General features: G+C 40.2%; 1 protein-coding gene across 2 annotated transcripts in view; it reads right to left on the bottom strand.

The window, feature by feature from the left end:
- PLAA (phospholipase A2 activating protein) overlaps positions 1-22,465 on the bottom strand; it is a 40,463-nt gene extending 17,998 nt beyond the window's left edge. The window contains 6 exon segments of one of the 2 annotated variants that reach the window (NM_001260548.1): positions 2,439-2,574; positions 2,993-3,160; positions 5,032-5,152; positions 5,240-5,340; positions 12,223-12,416; positions 22,120-22,379. In NM_001260548.1, the coding sequence (NP_001247477.1) occupies positions 2,439-2,574; positions 2,993-3,160; positions 5,032-5,152; positions 5,240-5,340; positions 12,223-12,416; positions 22,120-22,268 (869 nt within the window). In that variant the 5' untranslated portion in view covers positions 22,269-22,379. 2 annotated transcript variants of the gene reach the window in all.
- Between the last annotated feature and the right edge of the window lie 1,529 nt (positions 22,466-23,994).

Raw genomic sequence — 23,994 nt, 5'->3', positions numbered from 1 at the left:
GGAAAAATAAACTGATTTAAAAAGCCATTGCCATAATAATACATTAACATTATCACACCTGAATGATCCATAGTAAAAATCATCTGTATTTGTGAAGGAGAAACATTAGCATGTATTAATTGCTGATTATAGCACTGTGCTGACTTCAGCACATACTACTATTATGTCAACTATTTAATAGACAAATTATTGACAAAGAACAGAGAAATATATATTTTATACAAGTTCCAATTCCAAGTTAAATATTTACCATTGTAAAAATCTAGAACTATAGTATGTAGTTTTAAAGTCAATATTATATAGTTATTACCATATAGAGAAGGGTAGTGGGCTAGTTTAGTTTATAAAGGGCTCAAAGACCCAACGTAGGGCTTAAAATTAGCAGATGTTCAGTAGAAAAATATGGTCTTCCTTTACTATGCCAGTAACTAGCAATGTAACTTCAATCAAGGGGAAAAAAAAATGGCCTAATGTTTGGATTAGATGGCCAATCTTAACCTCTTTTCTCAGAAAAATTACTTCATCTCCATGATTTCTTAATTCTAAATGTTGAGATAGGAGAAGCAAATTAGACACTTTCAGTTGTATTAATCCTGGCCCATTCTACAGGAAACCTGTTTCTAACTTAATCATCCACAAACATGTGTATCACTCTTTCTATTGGTTTTTCTTCAACTTCAAATATGCTTGGGGGGAAAAAAACTAAGCCTATAAATCACCCCCTGTCCCAGCCAAAAAATAAAACACTCACTTTATTAGACCCTCTATCCCTTATAGCTGTCACCTTCTTTTTCTTCTTCTTTTTTTTTTTTTTTGAGACAGGGTCCCACTGTCACCTAGGCTGGAGTGCAGCGGCGGCAATCACAGCTCACTGCAACCCCAAATTCCCGGGCCCAAGCAATCCTCCCACCTCAGCCTCCTGAGCAGCTGGGACTACAGATGCATGCCACCACGCCCAGCTAATTAAAGAATTTTCTTTGTGGAGACAGGGTCTCAGGAGCTCACCCAGGATAGTCTCGAACTCTTGAGCTCAAGCGATCCTCCCCCCTGACCTCCCAAAGTGCTGGGATTACAAGTGTGAGCCACAGCAGCTGGCCTTCTTATTGCTTTCAATGCTACAGTAGCATTATAGAGTAGTCTACGATCCTTCATCCATCTCCTCCAACCCTTTATTTCCTCTTATTTGCCTTTTTTCCTATCATTTTCCATTCAAAATGTGATTGATGCCAAAAGTCACTAACAACATCTTTCAAATCCAAATGCTTTCCAAACTTACCATTCCTTGACTCCTCAAACACTTTTTGACACTGATGACAATCTCCCTCCAAAATCTTTCCTTTTCTGTCTCCCAGAAATTTCAACATTTGAATTGCTTTGTTTTGTTTAACCTACTAGCTTCTTTTTCTCTACTAATGGTGTATCATAAAACTCAGTTCTTAGTCTTCTGTTCCTCCCCTGTATTTCTTCTCTCAGAGAATGGTGTTCTATGGTTTGCTTTTGGAAGCTTTGCAAAATCTTTATCTTAGCCTCAGTTCTTATACTAGGCTCCAGTTCAAATGACCATGATCCACTGGCATGAGTGTGGCTCACCACCACTGCAGACCTCAGGAAGTCTAAGGCCACAGTCATCACCTTCTGTACCCAACCAATTCTCCCACTTCTCCATTTTTATTAATGGGGACTTCCAATCACCAACAGTTTGAAGCTTTATCCTTTTCTTTCATCCTTTTTCTGACTGTTTTCCTTCTGGATTATCTCATTTATTTATTTCCTACCCATTAGCATTGTGGGGCCAATGTCTTATAACTTCACACTCCTACTGTATTTGCTTTCTAATATACTTTCCTGTCCATTGTCACCAGTAGTTAAATCCAATCTACACATTTAATAATTCGTAAGTTCTGCTTCAATTCTATTTCTTGCTCAAGAACCACAACCCTTTAACCCCAAGCAATGAATCTAAAAAATGCCTGGCATGAAAGCACTAAAGGTTCTCCACAGTTAAGCCCCATTGTACCTATTATCCCAGCATCAGTACTCCACCATTTTCCTTCACTTCCTAGGCATGCTGCATTCATTCTCACGAAGGAAACTTATACTCTTAGCTTTGACAAAAATTCACGTACCTTTTCTTACTCATAATCTTCCAAAATCCAATTCAAACTTCTTCTACAGAAAGTTTTCCCACACCAATCTCTACCTTCTCTAACTTCTTTTGTAGTCAATATCTTGACTGCACAATTGCAGTACAATACTGGTACATCATGCATCACTTAATGTGAAAGCTATAAAATCTACTACTGTTTTATTTAGTAACTGAAGTGTCCATATAGTCTTCCCAAGACACCTGAAATTCCTCATGGCTTATCTCTATACACTCTAGTGCCTACTGAAGGCCTAGACACATAACATTTAATGACTGACTAGGATATAAATACCTCGCACCAACCACAATGTCACCATTGTCGAGCACACAGCAGCACCATATAGACTGAGCTGGAAGTCGGATGGTTTGAGCACATTCCCCATGTTTCCAGATTCTTAGAGATCTGTCCTCTGCTGTTGTCACAAAGTCTAAAATTAATGAACATAGGAAGTATTAGTTTGAATAAATAAAATTAAGTACATTTATACATACCATCTTTCCGGATACACTTTCTGAAACCCAAAGAGTTTTAAAATTACAGCTTTAAATTTCATGTTTTGTCACCTACAACATATACAACTTCAAAATCACATTTTTTATTCATGTCACATCTTACAAAGTCTTTCTTCAGATACCCAAGAACTTTTTACAACACAACAATGTAATCTGAATTAATACAAAGATAGCCATACAATTTTCTTCTTTGTAAACAGGAGAAAGATACTTACGAAATAAATTTACTAAATTATTCAAGTCCCCACAGACAGTAATCAGCCCTCCTCCTTTTATCTCACAAATGGGACGGAATGATCAATACAAAACATTAAATACATAATATAACCTTACCTCTACAATTTGGAAAAACGGATATGCTATAAATATAATTTGTATGTCCATAATATACTTCAAGACACTCGCCAGTGATTTGCCACCTTCTAATACTAGCATCATTTGCACAGGAAAGAAATTCTGTTTCACTCAAAATTGCCAAACCTCTTACACAGTCTTCATGCCCTGCATTAAAAAACAATAATGCATATCAATAAAACAGATAATTTGGCTGATGGCTTTATACATTTTACAAACATTATAAAACATATCAGTGAGTAGTAAAAATTAATTAATTTTCAAGTTAGAGAAATCTTATTTTCTGTTGAAAGTCTGGTAACCAAAATTTGTATTTAAGGTTTAGCAATATTTTTTTATCATCAGTCTTGGGAAGTTATTTTATATTCATCCTGTCTTCTCCAAAAACCTCTAGAAATAGTATTTTGATCCCAACAATTCATTTCTACCTGATAATTCATTTTTAATTTTTCTTCCCAAATAACAAGAGTAACTTATAAAATACATAATATTCAAACATAATAGAAATATAAAACAAAGAATAGCCCATAAATTTAAGAACAAAACATTCTCTGAACCTTGTGAAGGAGATGAGAAGTCAGATTTCCTATGTTCAGTATTTGTTGACTTAGATTAGCTATCACAGATTAATAATGATTGATACATATATATAATATATATTGAAGCAGAAATAAAAGGATGTTTAGTCATCATCCACTTCCATCAAAAGATACTTTTTTTGTTTCTCTTTCTTGCTTTTGTGAGACAGAGTCTCACTTTGTTGCCTATGCTGGAGTGCAATGGAGCTATCTCTGCTCACTGCAACCTCTGCCTCCAGGGTTCAAGAGATTCTTGTGCCTCAGCCCCCCAAATAGCTGGGATTACAGGCGTGCATTACTATGCCTGGCTAATTTTTTTGTATTTTTATTTATATTTATTTTATTTTTTTGAGACAGAGTCTTGCTCCATCGCCAGGCTGGAGTATAGTGGCACAATCTCGGCTCACTATAACCTCCACCTCCCGGGTTCAAGCAGTTCTCCTGCCTCAGCCTCCCGAGTAGCTGGGATTACAGGTGCGCACCACCACGCCCAGTTGTATTTTTAGTAGAGACAGGGTTTCACCATGTTGGCCAGGATGGTCTTGATCTCTTGACCTTGTGATCCACCCGCCTCGGCCTCCCAAAGTGCTGGGATTACAGGTGTGAGCCACCGCGCACAGCCTTTTTTAAATTTTTAATAGAGACAGGGTTTCACCATGTTGCCAAGGCTGGTCTGGAACTCCTGGTCCCAAGTGATCCACCCACCTCAGCCTCCCAAAGGGCTGGGATTACAGGTGTGAGTCACCATACCCAGCCAAAAGACACTTTTATCTGTACAAAGGGACCTCTTGCATATTATCTAGGGTAGTTACCAACTTTTAAGGAAAAAATTCAAAAAGAGAGGAAAAACAACACCAATTAAAATTCACAGTAAAAATTTAAGTACTCTACAAATAAATCAGTGATATTACTATTAGATAGCAGATGCATCAGTATTGGCATTATTTAATAGCTGGGGCTTAAAAAGAATACTCACCACAAACCACAACATAAACAAAGCCTGAAATCCATTATAAACAATGTGCTTCAATATAAAGACATTAATAATGCTTTCTTCCATATATGAAGATAACACTGCTGACTAACCATCAATAAGGCTTATGTTTAGAAGTTTCAGGCTAAAAGTATTAAAATGACAACCAAGAATGTAACTATGTACCAAAATTTACATACATATATGCAGAGCACATACACATATTATATATAGCTTATCAGACAGCTATTTATCAGTCTACACCTGGCTGTTTTATGAGAGGTCTCATTATATCTTTTTTAAAGGTATTAGATATTAACTCATCAGAAAAATTACATTAACTCAAATTAGTAGCTTAAATATACTAATGTTTTCAAATATTTTCAAATGCTTTTAAACTTCTGAGAAAAAATATCTGAGCAAATAAAAAGCAATGATATTATAAAACTTGTCTACCCTGATCTTACCTGCAAAAGTCCTCTCACATCTTCCAGCCTTCCACAGTTTAATAGTCTTGTCTGCTGATCCAGTCAACATTAAGCCCTGTTCAGGTAAGATCTTTACTGCCCACACTGCAGCTGTATGACCCTGTGAGTAAAATGGGTATCAATTTAAGTTGCCACAGAATCATTCAATTTAATTATTCTTTAGAATATTTACACAGAACTACTGTACCTGCAAGGTCATCATGCACTTGTCATTCAGCCAGACTTTAGCAGTGGTGTCCCATGAACCACTAAGTAATGTCCCAAATTTTCCAGATGATAGACTACAAACTAAGGAAAAAACATCATTAGATAACACATTTTCATATAGAAAAATGCTCAACATTGAAAGTTACTAAAGCATTCCAATTTTAAAAACACTCTTTGAAGTGGCGGTATCTTAGCTAACTAAGGCTTAATTCAGCAGAGACACACAAGAGTACAGTGGTCAAGAGCAGACTCTGGTGCCAGACTGCCTAGGTGCAAGGCCTATCTGTGCACTTACAAGTCACGTAACTGCAGAAATACTACTCAAAATCAGATTCCTTGTCTGTAAAATGAGGGAGCAGAACTTAAGTGAAATACACAATCCTTCCAGCTTTAACAAATCATAATAGGGAGATAATGTAAATGATTTCAAAACACTGTTTATATATATATTTAAGATTGCTTTCATTAAAATGACCATAAAACCTGCAGCCAAGCTCAAAGTCCAACAGTAATGAAATGGTTAATTAAATGTCTTTCTTGATATAAAAGTATGCAGGCTAAAAATTACAAATACGAAAAATTACACCAGGCATGGTGACTCACACCTGTAATCCCAGCACTTTGGGAGGCCAAGGCAGGCAGACTGCTTGAGCTCAGGAGTTCGAGACCAGCCTAAGCAATGTGGCGAGACCCCATCTCTACTAAAAGTACAAAAAACTAGCTGAGAGTGGTGGTATGCGCCTGTGGTCCCAGCCACTTGGAAGGCTGAGGTGGGAGGACTGCTTGAGCCCAGGGCACAGAGGTTGCAGTGAACTGTGATCACATACCACTGCACTTCAGCCTGGGTTACAGAGCAAGATCTTGTCTTTAAAACAAAAAGAAAGAAAAATTAGCCAGGTGAAGTGGCTCATGCCTGTAATCCTAGCATTTTGGATTGAGCTCAGGAGTTTGAGACCAGCCTGGGCAATATAGTGAGACACCGCCTCTAAAAAAATTTTAAAATTAATCAGGCATGGTGGCACGCACCTGTCGTCCCAGTAAGAGAACCACTTGAGCCTGGGAAGTCAAGGCTGCAGTGAGCTGTAGCAGCACTGCCTTTTGGTATGGGCAACAAAGCGAGACCCTCTCTCAAAAGAAAAAAGAAAAAAAAATTATCTTACAAAGAAGAATATCCTGGGGGGTCAAAGCACAGCCATAAAGAACAATGGATTGGGAAACCTTTTTCCTAGACCAGAAGGAAGCAATCACAAAACTCTCTCTACCCTGAGTTCAGGATCCTTGAGACAGCCACTTATTTGGATTTCAGAATGGCTCTAGATTAAAAACTGTTGTCCTGCACTGCTTCCTCTTCTGAATGAGAGGGTTTGCTCTGATTATCCTATTCCTTTTCCATAATTGTATACTGGGTATGGGTGACAGCTTACTTATAAGCATCTCCTCCCTGATGTTTAGAATACTTAGCATCACTCAGAGAAGACTTTCGGATTGTCTGATGACGCTGAATAACTGATGACCAGAAAGCATGCTGTGGTAACTCTCCCTTTTTGGACGCGTGGGAGGATGGTACTTTCCTCCTCCATTTGAAGTTAAGGCACAGTCATGATACTTGCAATAGTCAACACACTTTCCAGCTTTAACAGAAATGTCAGAAATGGTAGCTGACACTTTCAGTCAGACACGTTTTTGGTGTTTTTTAAAACTGATTTTTAAAAATTATCCACTACGGTGACATTCAAGGAAAGCACATGCTTTTAAAAGCTGGTGCCTTTTTTTCTTTTTTTTTTGAGGTGGAGTCTCACTCCGTCACCAGGCTGGACTACTGTGGTGTGATCTCGGCTCACTGCAACCTCCACTTCCTGGGTTCAAGCAATTCTCCTGCCTCAGCCTCCCAAGTAGCTGGGATTACAGGTGCCCGCCACCACACCCGGCTAATTTTTGTATTTTTAGTAGAGGCGGGGTTTCACCATGTTCGTCAGGCTGGTCCCGATCTTGTGACCTTGTGTTCCACCCACCTTGGCCTCCCAAAGTGCTGGGATTACAGGCGTGAGCCACCGCACCCAGACAGCCAGTGCCTTATTAACCATGTTGCCCTTTGACTGCTGCAACAACCACTGAAGCACGTGTGGAGAGAAAGCCCCATGAGTCTGAGTCCCTGAGAAAATCTAATGAACAGAGTCCCTTTATTAATCCATGTTGAACATGCAGGGTTAATGAGAAATACTCATATGTTATGTCACTGAGATCTTTTTTTTTTTTTTTTGAGATGGAGTTTTGCTCTTGTTGCCCAGGCTGGAGTGCAATGGTACGATCTTGGCTCACTGCAACCTCTGCCTTCCAGGCACAAGTGATTCTCCTGTCTCAACCTCCCAAGTAGCTAGGATTACAGGCATGCGTCACCACGCCCAGCTAATTTTTTTGTATTTAGTAGAGACGGAGTTCACCATGTTAGTCAGGCTGGTCGTGAACTCCTGACCTCAGGTGATCCACCTGCCTCGGCCTCCCAAAGTGCTGTGATTACAGGCGTGCACCACCGTGCCCAGCTTGAGATCTTAATAGTTGTAACTTGGGTGCTCTTTACATTCTTCCACAAACCAGTATAAAATAATTGAATAAAATACCATTTCCCATTAAAAGAAAAAAAACAAACAGGACTTCCTGGCAAAAGTGCTGGTTTGAGGTCTAGAGCAAGAAATGTGCAAATTGAACTTAGAACATTCTGTAATATTAGAAAGCAAGGAAGACTACTGAAGGTCTTATTAAAAGGTCATAGGAGCCAATTTAAAGAGGTTTCCAATGGCCAGATATGAAACAATTTGAGAAATGAAAAGAAAAAAAAAGATATTCAGTAAACAATGCCTTCTGAAAATCAGTAAATAATTTAGGAGAAGGGTCAAGGCAAGCATTTATTCTGTCTTTTCTCTATAAAAGTTCCACATGGTAACCAGAGTTGATGTGGAAAGATCTATACAGAAAAGTGTTGGTGATCAAATGCAGAAATAATATTAGAATTACAGTACAATCATTTTGTTAATCTTAATAAAATATCGAATCTAGGAAATGATTATCAGTAGCTGCTAAAAATTACCATTATGTGAAAGGCTGATGGGAACTTTATAATGAATGAATGATACAATACTTGAACCCACTGATCAATCTTTATTTATTTATTTAATTTATTATTTTTTTTGAGACAGAGTCTCACTCTGTCGCCCAGGCTGGAGTGCAGTGGCACAATCTCCGCTCAATGCAAGCGCTGCCTCCCGGGTTCACGCCATTCTCCTGCCTCAGCCTCTGAAGTAGCTGGGACTACAGGCACCCACCACCACACCCGGCTAATTTTTTGTATTGTTAGTAGAGACGGGGTTTTGGCCTCGATCTCCTGACCCTGTGATCCAACCGCCTCGGCCTCCCAAAGTGCTGGGATTACAGGCGCGAGCCACCGCGCCCAGCTCCACTGATCAATCTTAATATCACGAAAAGATATTGTGTGCTTCCTGATGTGATACAACAGAAAATACAGAATACCACATATACTGTTGCCAGAAACTTGACTCTGAACCTGATAAAGCTACTAGATCTATCTAACAGCTTACAAGAAATATAGGTGACTGAAGAACACATTAAAGGGAACAACAAGGCTTTAACCAGTAAAATTGAGACTGTGGGAAATTCTACAGCTAAAATAATCTGGTTTCAAACAACAAGGAAAAAAGAAAGAAACTGACGATTGAAAGATGTAGGGCTGGGCACGGTGGCTCATGCGTGTAATCCCAGCACTTTGGGAGGCTGAGGCAGGCAGATCACCACAGGTTAGGAGTTAGATATCAGCCTGGACAACATGGATCACCAGAGGTCAGGAGTCTGAGACCAGCCTGGACAACATGGCGAAACCCATCTCTACTAAAACTACAAAAAACTTAGCCAGGCCTGGTGGTGGGCACCTGTAATCCCAGCTAATTGGGAGGCTGAGACAGGAGAATCACTTGAACCCGGGAGGCGGAGGTTGCAGTGAGCCGAGATTACTCCACTGTGCTCCAGCCCGGAAAAAAGAGCGAGACTCCATCTCCCCTGTCAAAAAAAAAAAAAAAGATGTGGACCTTATTTGGGTCAGAATTCAAATAAACTGTAAAAAACATTTATGACACAACTGGGTAAATTTGAACATTCATTTTGATAGTTGACAATAGATTAGTTTTTGTTTTGTTTTAGGTGTGATAATAATATTGTGGTTATTCTTTCCTTTTAGAGGACGAGAGTGTCTTTATCTTTTAGAAGGGTCAGCAAACTAATGCCAGTGAGCCACCTGTATTTGTACACCTAACAACCTAAGAATGGCTTTTACATATTTAAGTAATTGAGAGAAAAAGAATCAAAGGCAATCTTCTAATATGTGAAAATTCTATGAAATTCAAATTTCAGTGTTCACAAATGAAGAGTTATTGAAACACAGACATGCTCATTTGTTTATTTACTATCTATAGCTGCTGTGCACTGCAACTGCAGAGCTGAGCAGTTATGATAGCAACCATATGGCCTGAAAAGCCTAAAATGTATTTACTATCTGATCCTTTAAAGAAAAAGTTTGCCATCCCCTATTTTAGAGCCACATAATGAAGGATGTATTTATAAACGAAATAAAAGAATATCAGAAATTTTTAAATGATGTAGCAGAAGGAGGGGAAGATGAAACAAAAATAAGATACCTCTACTTTTGTGTACATTCGATTTCCATAATAAAATTTTAAAAATCTGTATCACTCTGTATTGAAGATTTCTCACACAAACACACACATATGCACACAAACATTTAAAAATTCTTTCTGTTTTGGTTGGGCACAGTGGCTTACGCCTGTAATCCCAGTACTTTGGGAGACTGAGTCGGGTGGATCACCTGAGGTCAGGAGTTCGAGACCAGCCTGGCCAACATGGTGAAATCCCATCCCTATCTAAAAACACAAAAATAGGCCGGGCTTGATGGCTCACACCTGTAATTCCAGCAGTTTGGGAGGTCAAGGCGGGCAGATCACAAGGTCAAGAGATCGACACCATCCTGGCCAACATGGTAAAACCCTGTCTTTACTAAAAATACAAAAATTAGCTGGGTGTGATGGTGGGTGCCTGTAGTCCCAGCTACTCGGGAGGCTGAGGCAGAACTGCCTGAACCTGGGAGGCAGAGGTTGCAGTGAGCTGAGATCACGCCACTGCACTCCAGCCTGGTGACCACCGAGACTGTCTAAAAACAAAACAAAACAAAACAAAACAAAACAAAACAATAAAACACAAAAATGAGCTGAGCTGGGCGTGGTGGTGGGTGTCTGTAATTCCAGCTACTCTGGAGGCTGAGGCAGGAGAATCACTTCAACCCGGGAGGCAGAGGCTGTAGTGACCCGAGATCACACTACTGCACTCCAGCCTGGTGACAGATGGAGACTGTCTCAAAATAAATATTAAAATTAAAAAATTATTAAAAATAAAAAATTATTTTTGTTGGCTGGGTGCGGTGGCTCATGCCTGTAATCCCAGCACTTTGGGAGGCCAAGGTGGGCAGATCACGAGGTCAGGAGATCGAGATCATCCTGGCTAACATGGTGAAATCCCGTCTCTACTAAAAATACAAAAAAATTAGCCACGCATGGTGGCAGGCACCTGTAGTCCCAGCTACTTGGGAGGCTGAGGAAGGAGAATGGCATGAACCCGGGAGGCAGAGCTTGCAGTGAGCCGAGATCACGCCACTGCACTCCAGCCTGGGCGACAGAGCAAGGCTCTGTCTCAAAAAAAAAAAAATATTTTTGTTTTTAGAGACAGGGTCTCACTCTATCACCCAGGCTGGAGTGCAGTGGCGCTGCAGCCTCCAACTCCTGGGCTAAAGTGATTTTCTCACCTCAACTTCCTGAGTAGCTGGGACTACAAGTATTCACCACCATGTCCAGCTAATTTTTTAATTTTTTGTAGAGATAGAGTCTTCCTATGTTGCTCAGGCTGGTCTCAAACTGCCTCTAGCAATCCTCCCGTCTTAGTCTCCCTAAGTGTTGGGATTACATGTATGAGTCATGGTGACTGGCACATTATACAAATTCTTTAAAGGAATTAAGTTTAAAGTGTTTATGAAAAATGTTCCAAACCATTTCATTTATATTTAAAAAAAGTATACTTAGTGCACCGATTAAGCATGTCATTCTACAATAAAGAATTGTTAAGCCACACAGAAATCCAGAACTATCACGGAATCAGAAATATATACAAATCACAGAAAATAATATGCAAATGTATTAAATACTCTTCAATAATACCACAGCCCTAAACACACTGCTTCTGGCTGGGTCTTTTATTAAATACTTTTAGTTTTCCTGAATAAAAGCATTCATTGCATAAAATAGTTAAAAACCAAAGTCATGAAGTATATTCAAATTATATAGCCTCTTTTATTACTGAACACTTTACTTTTTTTTTTGAGACAACCTCCACTCTGTCACCCAGGCTGGAGTGCAGTGGCAGGATCTTGGCTCATTGTAACCTCTGCCTGCTGGGTTGTAGCCATTCTCATGCTTCAGCCTCCAGAGCAGCTAGGATTACTGGTGTGCACCACCACGCCTGGATAATTTTTGTATTTTTATTAGAGATGGGGTTTCGCCACATTTTCCAGGCTGGTCCCGAACTCCTGGCCTCAAGTAATCTATCTCACTCTCTCAAAGTGCTGGGATTATAGGTGTGAGCCACCGTCCCCAGCCAATAACTGAACAGATTACTTTTTACATATATAAGCGTATCAACCTTTACTGATCACAACAAATTTTTAACAGAATTTACAAAACTAAGATAGCCCAAAAGGGTTTCCATTACCAAGCCACACCTATAGATAAAACAAAATATAATAAAAACTTGAGAAAATGGATATGTAAATTTTACTTTCAAAGGGATAAAACTTCTTCAAATAGAAAAATACCGAAGTATTATTATACTCACCAGTATTTTTGTGGCCTTTTAGAATATAAAGTGGCATTGGACTGTCCAGTGAGAAAATGCATATATTGTGGTCATTTCCACCAGTGGCAATTAGGCCATGAGGGTAGATGTCACTTGAGGGTATGATGCATACACAAGATACAAAATTGGAATGGCCACTCATACAGTGCATTTCTGTAAAGCCCCTGTTTGGACTGGAAAGACAAGATAATTAATAGATATATATCTGTACCCTGACTTAGCCTAGGACATAAACTGCCAAAGCACTCACTTTCATTTAGTGTCTAGACCAAACTTTAGAGTACATACTATCTTAAGAATCCATTATTTTAAACTGAACCTTACATAATTCCTATGAACTACTATAGAGAATTACATTAGATTAAGAGAAGTTTGTTTAGTGTTTCATTGATAAGAATACATTGAAATAGAGAACCAGGGAAAAAGAAAGGGCAACAAATAATCATAACTGAGTTTTTTCTCAATCTCTAGGTAATTAGTGACTGTTACCCTAAGAAATCCCTGGCTAAATGAAACATAGGTGCAATTAAGATAATGAAATGTATTATTAAGAAGACCTAAATATAGTGACGACTTTTTCACATGACAAAGCATTGACTTAGTGCCCAGTAGTATGGTATAGTATGTGTTTCTACATAGCTAGAACACGGGTGGGTGTCAAATCTTTTGGCTTCCCTGGGCCACACTGAAGAAGAATTGTCTTAAGCCACGCATAAAATATACTAACACTAATGATAGCTGATAAGCTAAAACAATTAAAAAAAACCCCACCTAATACAGAAATATGTAAATGGCTACAGTATATTATATAACATATAATGTTATATGTAATTATGTGTATCAAGGAACACAGTACATTAATAATTGCCCTGGGATTAAAATGATTACCAATTTGTTATCTGTATCAATCACTTAGCATCACTGCCTTACTTAACAAGTTCAACCAGCAGATTATGATTTCTATGTGGAAAGCAATAAATTAGCTGCTGAGAGGGATAAAAAGAATTATATCCCCAACTCAGCTAAATCAAAGAGTTTGCAGGCTAGTTGAAGAAGATAAGACAAGTGCACATAAAGAGACAAGACTCCCAGATAGGCCGGCCGTGGTGCTCACGCCTGTAATCCCAGCACTTTGGGAGGCTGAGGTGGGCAGATCACGAGGTCAGGAGATCGAGACCACGGTGAAACCCTGTCTCTATTAAAAAATACAAAAAAATTAGCCAGACGTGGTGGTGGGTGCCTGTAGTCCCAGCTACTCGGGAAGCTGAGGCAGGAGAATTGCGTGAACCCGGGAGGTGGAGCTTGCAGTGAGCCGAGATCATGCTACTGCACTCCAGCCTGGGCGACAGAGCGAGACTCCATCTCAAAACAAACAAACAAAAAAAAAGAGACAAGACTTCCAGATAAAGACTAAACAAACTCATCTATTTTCACTTCCTTCCCAAATCCCACTAAAAACAATAAATAGTTACGTTTTTTAATAAAGCTTAATTAAACCCACAAGGCCAAGGAGAATGAAAAAAAAAAAAAGACATGAACACAATTTGAATATTTAAAGCCTACAGAAAAGTAGTAAGGGCCAAAGGAGACCTGAGTCCTAGCAGACAGCAGGACAACCGAAGAACCAATTTACCAACAAAGGGCTTAAGAACTAGAGAATATTCTGGGAAGTCGGCAGAGTCCGAAGCACCAGGTATCTGTCTTCCCACCTAGACAACAACGGTACTGGCAGAATCTGTCTGATGTAACTATTATGAAACTCTGCAGTGAATTGAAAGCTTGCAACTTCCAGGGGAAGGCTTGGATTGTAAATTGAGGTTAATTTTGATCAATGCCTGCTCTTGGCACAGTAGCAGTTACCTACACCTCACCCTTCTAGCCCCATGGCAGGTAGCCATGCATCTGTTCCCGGAGAACTTTGCTCACAGTTGTAGGAACTAGGGTTGGCAAAAAGGATCCTGTCCTCCAAATATCAGAGATCTGTTCTCTGATCACTGATTGCCTGCTTTGATCATAGAGCAACAACAAAGAGGCAGGCAGCCATTGTTGTTGCACCTCCCTCCACTGATACAAGCCTCTACCTCTTGAGCTGAAGTGACTTCCAAGGGGATTTAAAAGGCTGATGCCCGGCCAGGCACAGTGGCTCATGCCTGTAATACCAGCACTTTGGGAGGCTGAGGTGGGCAGATCACGGTCAGGAGATTGAGACCATCCTGGCTAACATGGTGAAACCCCGTCTCTACTAAAAATACAAAAAATCAGCCGGGCGTGGTGGCAGGGGCCTGTAGTACCAGCTACTCGGGAGGCTGATGCAGCAGAGTGGCGTGAACCCGGGAGGTGGAGCTTGCAATGAGCCAAGATTGCGTCACTGCACTCCAGCCTGGGCCACAGAGCGAGACTCCATCTCAAAAATGAAATAAAATAAAATAAATAAATAAATAAATCAACTAAACACAAAAGAAGACAGTAATGCAGGAGATGAAGGACAAAGAAAACTTTAAGGCAGATAGAAAATAGACAGCAAGGCCGGGCGCGGTGGCTCAAGCCTGTAATCCCAGCACTTTGGGAGGCCGAGATGGGCGGATCACGAGGTCAGGAGATCGAGACCATCCTGGCTAACACGGTGAAACCCCATCTCTACTAAAAAATACAAAAAACTAGCTGGGCGAAGTGGCGGGTGCCTGTAGTCCCAGCTACTCGGGAGGCTGAGCCAGGAGAATGGCTAAACCCGGGAGGCGGAGCTTGCAGTGAGCTGAGATCTGGCCACTGCACTCCAGCCTGGGTGACAGAGCGAGACTCTGTCTCAAAAAAAAAAAAAAAAAAGAAAAAAAAAAGAAAGAAAATAGACAGCAAAATGGTATCAGTGATTACTTTCAACGTAAATGAATTAAACTCTACAGTCAAAAGACAGAGATTGGCAGAAACCATTTTAAAAAACATAATCCAACTTGGTGCTCTTTTTAGAAGAGACTCACTTTAGATCCAAAGACACAAATATACTGAAAGTGATAGGATGAAACAGGATATTCCATGAAAATAGCAAACAAAAGAAAGTAGGAGTAGCTATATTAGTATCAGATAAAGTTGACCTTAAATCAAAAAAAGAAAATAAGAGACAAAGAAGGATATTATATATTAATAAAAAGTTCAGTGCAGGAAGAAGATATAACAATTATAAACATTTATGCACATAATATATACAACAAAAACTGACATAATTGAAGTGATATATAGTTCTACAATAATAGTTGAAGACTTCAAAATCCCAATCTCAATAATGGATAGAATAATCAGACAGAACACATGTAAGGAAAAAGAGGACTTAACAAAATAAATCAACTAGAACTAACAGACATACAGAATATGCTATGTGAAAACAAAGACACCTACTACAGAAAAAATACGGCAATATCTAGAAAAATTAAAAATAAAATTACCATATGATCCAGCAATTCCATTTCTGGGTATGTTCCCAATGGAAATGAAAGCAGGATCTTAAAGAGATATATGTACAACCATATTCAAAGTAGCATTATTCACAATAGCTAAAATGTGACATCAACCTAAGTGTCCATCAATGGATGAATAAACAAAATGAGGTATAAACATGAAATTTTATTCAGCCTTAAAAAGGAGGGAAATTCTGACATATGCTACAACATGGAAGAACCTTGAGGACATTATGCTAAATGAAATAAGCCAGTTATAAAAAGGCAAATACTGTATGATCCCACTTATATGTGGAACTTAGAGCTGTCAAAATCACAGAGACATAAAGTAGAATGGTGGTTGCCAGGGTCTGGGGGTGGAGAGAATGAGGAGTTATTGCTTAAACAGGTACACAGTTTCAGTATAAAGGGAAAAAAAGAGTTAAAAGATGGATGGTGGTGATGGTTACACATTATGAATATACTTAATACCATCGAACTGTACACTTTAAAATGGTTAAGATGGTAAATTTTATGTTATGTGTGTTTTCTCACAATAAAAAAATGGAGGAAAAGAATTAATAGCACTATATACCTCTAGAAATGAGGACAAAGAGGCAGGAATTAAGATAAGAAAGACTAATTGAAAGTCTTCAGAATCTGAAGCGTTATGAAAAAGTCTTCAAAGAAAGGTATCTGGTAGTAACCAATTTCAACTTGTTCACTTCATTTTAGTGGGTGTTGTTTTTGTTTTTTAATATGCTTTTGAAACCATTTTATCAATAAGTCCAGAGGAAGTCAAAAGAACATGTTTTAAAACCTGTATTATGTAAACCACTAAATCTACCTGCTATATGTATCCCTTAGCACTTCAAAGCATAGATGTTTGTGTGCATCTTCCATAGTGGTCTGTGAAGTTCTTAATGGCAGAATCCAGATTAGGTTCTTTGTATCTTCCCAAGTCCCTAGCACAATGTTTTACATGGTTAGCATTAAGTACTTCTTAACTTGATTTAAAAAAATACTTTAGATATTAAGACAAAAAAAAGGCGGGGGGAGGGGTGGGCAGGCAGCTAGACAACCCAGCCAGACAACTGTCCTGCTAGCACTCAGCGAAAGTCTGAAGCTTTTTCTTTAAAAAGGTGAAAATCTTTGAATGGGGGCACATAAGGATAGTTGAGTCTTGGAGTGTGAAGAACTGGAGCCCAAGACCACCAAAACAAAACCCTGGAAACCACACCCTCATCCTCCAGGCAGCAGATCAGCCCAATATAATGGCCCTACCAGATAACTCAACAGTAAAACTCACAACCAACAAGCCCCATTCAGGAGCATAGATCTCCCAGGAGCTTCTTAATTCTCTACCCATAAGGCTGAGCACACAATAAAGATTACCAGACATCTGGGGAAAGCCTCCAGCATGAAATACAGTGATCAAAACAAACAGAGACGAGAAAAAAACCAATCTGGAGGAAAACAGACCATTAAGGAGAAAATAACTTAAAACATTTTTAAAAATTGTCATTATCATCCTTAGAGGTGTAAGACATTGCAACCATGAAACAGGACATAATTTCACAAAAAGTCAAGGCAACCTGCTAGAGATTATAGACAAGAAAAAAAAAAGAGAAATTTAGAAAGCAAGTTCAGTATCTGAATAAAAACAGTTTCAGAAAAAAGAAGACAGAATAAAGAGAAAGCAGCCAAAGAATTAATTGGAATTAATTGAAGAACATTTCCCAGACTTTATGGACATGAGTTTTCATAGTAAAAGGGCCCACCAATGGGCTGGAACAATGGATAGAAGTAGACTGCCTTACAGAAAGAAAAAAAATAGTAGTTCAAAAATCAGAATGGTTTCAGACTTCTCAACAGTAACACTAAAAGATGAAATAAAATGGATTCCATCACAATTCTGAAAGAAAATTATTTTAAAATTAGAATGCTACAACCATTCAAATTATCGTTCCAGTAGCAAGGCAAAATAAAACCACTTTCAGACTTGCAAGGTCTTAAAACATTTATTACTGATGCACTATGTTTCAGGAAGCTCCTAGAGGTTATGTTCCAATAAGGCAACAAGGAAGAAACCAACAAAGAGAAAGCTAAAGGATACTGACAGTAAAAATCCAACACATGAGGTTCAAGAAAGTTATTTTGTAAACAACGATGAAGGGAAACCCCAGGATTAGTTGTGCATCAGAGGTAGACAGACCAGGTCAGAAAGTTTGCATTGTCACGAAGAGGAAATTGTAAAATATCCAATGTATCTAAATGCCTTAAGAGGTGATTTGGTAACGAACAAAGAATTTGAAGTTGAATCAGTGATAAATACATAGAAAGCTAAGCAAATGAAAACCAAAATAAAACAATTATTAGCCACATGGAGATTATAAAATTGTTGAGGAAGAGTTATAGATTATTCCACAGCTTAAATTGTAAGAGTCAGAGCACAGAAAAGATGGATACGTGATGGGGTGAGTGGAAGGCAGAAAGAGAGCTAAATTCTCATATTCTACAGTAGGAACTAATAGATTACACCTAAAAAAATCTATTAATATAGATTAACATAATCAGATCCTGTATCTGAAGATGTGTCTTCAAATACGGGTCGTTTTTCAAAAGGCAAGGCAATATAAAGGCAAAGTTGCTGAAGTCTTATCTCACTCATCTCTCCCTACCCAGAAGTCAATGACAGACAGACTTGGGAAATGTAATTTAGCTTGAAGTTAGCTTATAGAGGTCTGAAGTAGTCTGAAACAATGGCATGTTGCTGGCTTAGTTCAATGCCCAACTAACAGATATGTCTCCATTCTGAAAGGTGTTCAGAAGGTCGAGACTTTCCGGGTTTTCAAACGGCTTTTGTGAAAGACTAGGTATCTGGTTCAGTCTACTCTAAAACAGAACTATTTCTACCTCCCTAGAACTAACTTCCCCCATTATTCCCAGTCCATCCCTACATGAACCTTGGCAACAACATATATGGAAAGCAGTGGTAAATTTCATTTGCATTAGAGGTAGACAGACCAGGTCAGATTCGGTAAGAGGCAATTTGGTAACGAACAACGAATCTGAAGTTGAATCGGTGGTACTGATTCAAATTTATAGTGGTAAATTTCATTTACCACTTGGCTACATGGGAAAGCAAATTTCACTTACTACTTGGTTCCAAACATTTATAGGATTTCATTAACTTTATTAATATGCTGTTATGAGCTGGGAGTGCTGGCTCACACCTTTAATTCCAACACTTTGGGAGGCTGAGGCAGGAGGATTGCTATAAGCCCAGGAGTTTGAGACCATCCTCGGCAATCTAGTAAGACCCCCATCTCTACAAAAATAAATAAAAGTTAGCCGGGCATGGTGGTTCTCGCCTGTAGTCCCAGTTACTTAAGAGGCTGAGGTGGTGGGAGGATTGTTTGAGCCCAGAAGATCGAGGCTGCAGTGAGCAGTGATCATACCATTGCACTCCACCCTGGGCAACAAAGTGAGACCCTGTCTCAAAAAAAACAAAATGACACACATATTCTATTAATGGCCTGAATGTGTCCCCCAAAGTTCATGTGCTGGAAACTTAATCTTTAATGCAACCATGTTGAGAAGTAGGACCTTTAAGAGGTGATTCGATCGGGAGGGTTCTGCCCCCATGAATGGATTAATGTCATTATTGCTTAGAGAGTGGCTTTGTTATAAAAGCAAGTTTGTCCCCCCATGCCTCTTGCTGTGTGCTCTCTTGCCCTTCCACCATGGGATGATGCAGCAGCAAAGAGGACCTCTCAAGATGCCGATACCTTGATACTGGACTTCCCAGTATCCAGAACTATGAAAAATAAATTTCTTTTCTTTATAACTTACCCAGTCTGTAGTACTCTGCTACAGCAACACAAAAGAGAAGACACGTATCATGAAATAAAAATTGTCAATATGTCAGACTTGAGGACACTTCTACAACACTAAAGGTACGGTTGAGACACTTTAGTTGGCATCAATAAGAACTTAATCACCTAATGACTATAAAACACTCTAACCCTGGGGTATCCAATCTTTTGACTTTCCTGGGCCATGTTGCAAGAAAAATTGTCTTTGGCCACACATAAAATACACTAATAATTACAATAGCTGATGAGCATTTAAAAACATCACAAAAAAAGCCTCATAATGTTCTAAGACAGTTTATGAATTTGTGTTGGGTCACTGTCAAAGTCACCTATGGGCCACAGGATGGACAAGTTTGCTAACGTAACCAGCTGGATATGAGAGACTAGATAATCTTACCTCACTACGCGCTAACACTGTAACTGGCAAAATGCAAGTTCTTCATTGGTGTTAGATAAATACATACAGGAATGAATTTTGAAAAACAAAAACAGAAAAATCATGAGTTTGGCCAGGCATGGTGGGTCACACCTGTAATCCCAACACTGGGAGGCCAAGGTGGGCAGATCATCTGAGGTCGGGAGTTCAAGATCAGCCTGACCAACATGGAGAAATCCCAGTTCTACTAAAAATACAAAATCAGCTGGGCGTGGTGGCACATGCCTGTAATCCCAGCTACTTGGGAGGCTGAGGCAGGAGAATCGCTTGAACCCCGGAGGCAGAGGTTGCAGTGAGCCAAAATCGTGCCACTGCACTCCAGCCTGGGCAACAAGAGCGAAACTCTGCCTCAAAAAAAAAAAAAAAAAAAAAGAAAAGAAAAGAAATCAATAGTTCAATGAAAAACAAAATCACTTTTCAAATAGAGAATCAGTTCAGCCCAAAGTTCTTCAAGTTCCTGGTAAGTACAACCACTCCAGTGATTAAACTCTTGTCAAACTAGTAGTCCCAAAAGTTTAATGACAGGATTCCACTATTAAAACAGGCATCCTTGACTATACTCCTTACTGCAATAGTTATATTCTACTGGGCTTATGCTTCCACTGGATTCCATTTTAAAGGTTAAAAACCTAATAACTCAAACAAAAAGTTAAATATTAGTGTTACTAAGTAGTTTTGGATATTATAGAATTTTAGAGTTAGAAGAGATCTTTAGAGATCATGTCATTCAATTAATACAGGAATTTGCTCTATACTATACCTAGTCTAGTGGACCATCTTGTGTTGATTATACTACTTCAAAAGCCTCCAAACAAACCTACTTCTACACTTACCCCTTCCCAATCTATTCTCTATCATCAGCTAGCAGAAACTTCTCAACACGGAAATCAGATTATGTTGCTCCCTGCTTGAAACTATTTGAAGGCTTCCATTTGCAAACTCCATAACCTGGCTCTTGCCAGCCTCAAAGACCTGCCCTCAGCTCACAGCTAAATTCCTCCTGTTTGCTCCTCCTGCTGTCTGGAATGCTTTTCCAATTCAACCCTCCCCATTTGCTCTTCCACGACCAGCTCCATCCATCTCATGCTTCAAATGTCAGCTTTAAACAAACAACTCCTCAGAGAGGCTTCCTTTAATATCTCTCCACCTAATTATTAACTGTATGTTTTCTTCATATGCCAGTTTTTAATTATTTATTGGCTTGTTTTCTAATGTATCTTCCCCATCAGACTGTAAGAAAGCTCCAGAAAAACTGGCAACTTGTCTGCCTTTATTCCTCTCCAGTATCCCAAACAAATAGGAGGCACTCAATAGTTATCAACTGAATTTATGGATGGTGACTCAAATTCTGAAATTCCTAACAGTGGGAGGGCTACTAAATAACAAATAACCTCAATTCTTCTTTCTGTGAACTGAAATCTGTCTTCTAGTTCTTAAATATCCTGCAACAACCAGCCAAATCAGGGCTGAGCCCGTGAACTCGATCAGGACTGATTCCTAACCTTTTTTTTTTTGGTTCGTGAACCTTTCTGACAAATCCTTTGAAGGTAATGAATGCTCCTTCTCCTCAAGAAACAGCACATGCACAGAAACAAAACATCCAAGAGGTTTCACTCCCTCAAGACCAGCACAGACCACAGACTAAAATTCTAACCTGGACGAGAAGAGGATTCAGCAATACAATTTTTGAGAACTAAAGTCTTCAAAAATTAAATTTTAGAGAAGACTACAGAGCATCTTCTTCGAAAATAAAAAAAGAGACATGTCAGATGTCTTCAAACTACCTCACTTCAGAGGGTGCAATTGGAATCAATAAATTTTCAAGTCTAAAAGAAACTTGGGAGATCATCGTCCAAAAACTGAAGGCCCAAAAGGTAGGAGACTGGTCTGCGGTCAAGTTAGCACAACAAGGCTGGTCTTTGGTCCCCCAAACCGGTGCTCTTTCCACTTAAATCTCGATGGTTTCTTACACAGAGTTTCAGTAGTCTGAGAATTGGAAGGGAGCGGAGAGCAGAGGGAAGACTGGGGGGAGAGAGAGACGGCAGGATTGACAGGGAAGGGTCACTCTCTTTCCACTCTCCGGGAAGCGTGCAACACAGCCGGGGGCAACCTGGGGGCAACTCCCAGGGCTCACCTGTCTGGGGCCCAGAGGCGGGTGGTGCGGTCTCGGGACACGGACACAAAGGCCCCCGGCGGAAAGGGGCAGCACACCAGGCCCCGTACGTCCAGCTCGTGGCCCCGGAGCGAGCAGCTCAGCCGGTACCTGGTGGCGCCGCTCGTCATGGCCAGTGTCTGTTGGGCGCCCGGTGCCCGGGCACTGCGCAAGTCCAGTCCGTAGGGGCGACTCGGAAAGCGCCGGGCCGCGGCCGGAGAAGGGCCTGTAGGTAAGTGGCGGCCGGAGACCGGAAGAGCCCGAGAGCCGGTACGGAAGGGCGGCTGGGAAGGGGCGCGCCGAGCGGGCCGAGTGACACAGCAAGCCTGACAGGCACACCGGAATTCATCATCGGCCTCAGCCCTCCATGACGCAGAGTGTGTGCGTCTCGGCAGCTGACGGCGATGTGGAGCTGAGCTCGCTTTACTCCTGGGCTCGGGACTCCCCGCCGAGGAAGAGAGAAAGAGCCCCTCCCTGCCACCAGGACGCCCGACCCGGGGATCCTTCCCAAACCCAGATCTCTTCCGACTCCGGGCCCAACCGTTTGTCGTAATTCGGGACGCGGGCCGGGACTACAACTCCCATAATGCCGCGCCAGTTGGCGTGAACATCCAGCGCGCCGAATCCGGATATTTTAAGCCTGAGTTCTTCGCGCTGGGCTTGGCGGAATGGCTGAGTGAGATTGTTTGGTGTGTACTGTTAGGTCATCCTCACCTCTTTTCCCTGATAATCTCGAGGTTTTTGCAAGTTAACTGTGTTTTTCAATTAAAACGAGAAAGCTTGAGGCCAAATTGGGAACTATTAATCACTGAACTATTCCTCCGTTTCAAGTTATCCGAATGTCCTACCCTCTATTGTCAAATTTACAAACAAATACAGTGGTCCAAGTCAATTTTTTAAAGGTATAACTACTTTTTTCTGGCGACTTGTTAAAATGTAGATTCTGATTCAGTAGGTCTGGGTTAGAGCCGAGATACGTATTGTTAACAAGCCCCCCGCCCACCCACCCGTGGTGCTACTTGCTGGTCATTATCAGATCTTACTGAGTACCAGGGTCAACATGACCTGTCTCTTTACTTTGTTTCCCTCCCATCCGCTATTCTCTCGCATCCAACTACACTTTTCTACAAACCTTTCTAAATTGCTAAGCCCAATTCACACTTTTCTGATTTCTCCCCTTCCTAAAACTCCCACTCTAGGTTTGGAATCACTTTTCTCCTGGTTTGGGAGATCATTCTTGAAATGTTGCCTTTTGATACTTCTTTGCTACCATATCCCCTCCCTGGGTGGATTATTTACTACTTTGCTTATTTCTAAAGCTGTATTCCCATATTGTCTTTTCCAAACTCTAGATCTGTATTTCTAGCTATCTGTTAGAAATCTCTACCAATTAGTCTTACTTAAATTATTTCAACTTTTCTTTAGCCTTTCTACCCCTTCTCTCCAGCCAATCCTACACATTAAAATATATTTGTGAAATACACACTTTATTGTTTTTTATCTGCTTGACGACCTCTGATGGCTTTCCATTTTTTTGTTGTTGTTTTTTGTTTGTTTGTTTGTTTGAGACGGAGTGTTGCTCTGTTGCCAGGCTGAGTGCAGTGGTGCGATCTCGGCTCACTGCAACCTCCGCCTCCTGGGTTCAAGCGATTTTCCTGCCTCAGCCTCCCGAGTAGCTGGGACTACAGGAGCGCGCCACCACGCCCAGCTAAATTTTGTATTTTTAGTAGAAACGAAGTTTCACCATGTTGGCCAGGCTAGTCTCAATCTCTTGACCTCGTAATCTGTCGGCCTCTGCCTTCCAAAGTACTGGATTACAGGCGTGAACCACCATGCCCGGCTGGCTTTCCATTCTTA

The sequence above is a fragment of the Macaca mulatta genome, chromosome 15, assembly GCF_049350105.2.
Source record: "Macaca mulatta isolate MMU2019108-1 chromosome 15, T2T-MMU8v2.0, whole genome shotgun sequence".
Classification (NCBI taxonomy): Eukaryota; Metazoa; Chordata; class Mammalia; order Primates; family Cercopithecidae; genus Macaca; species Macaca mulatta.
The sequence above is the reverse complement of the archived record's forward strand: the minus strand, read 5'-3'. Positions and strand labels throughout refer to the sequence as shown.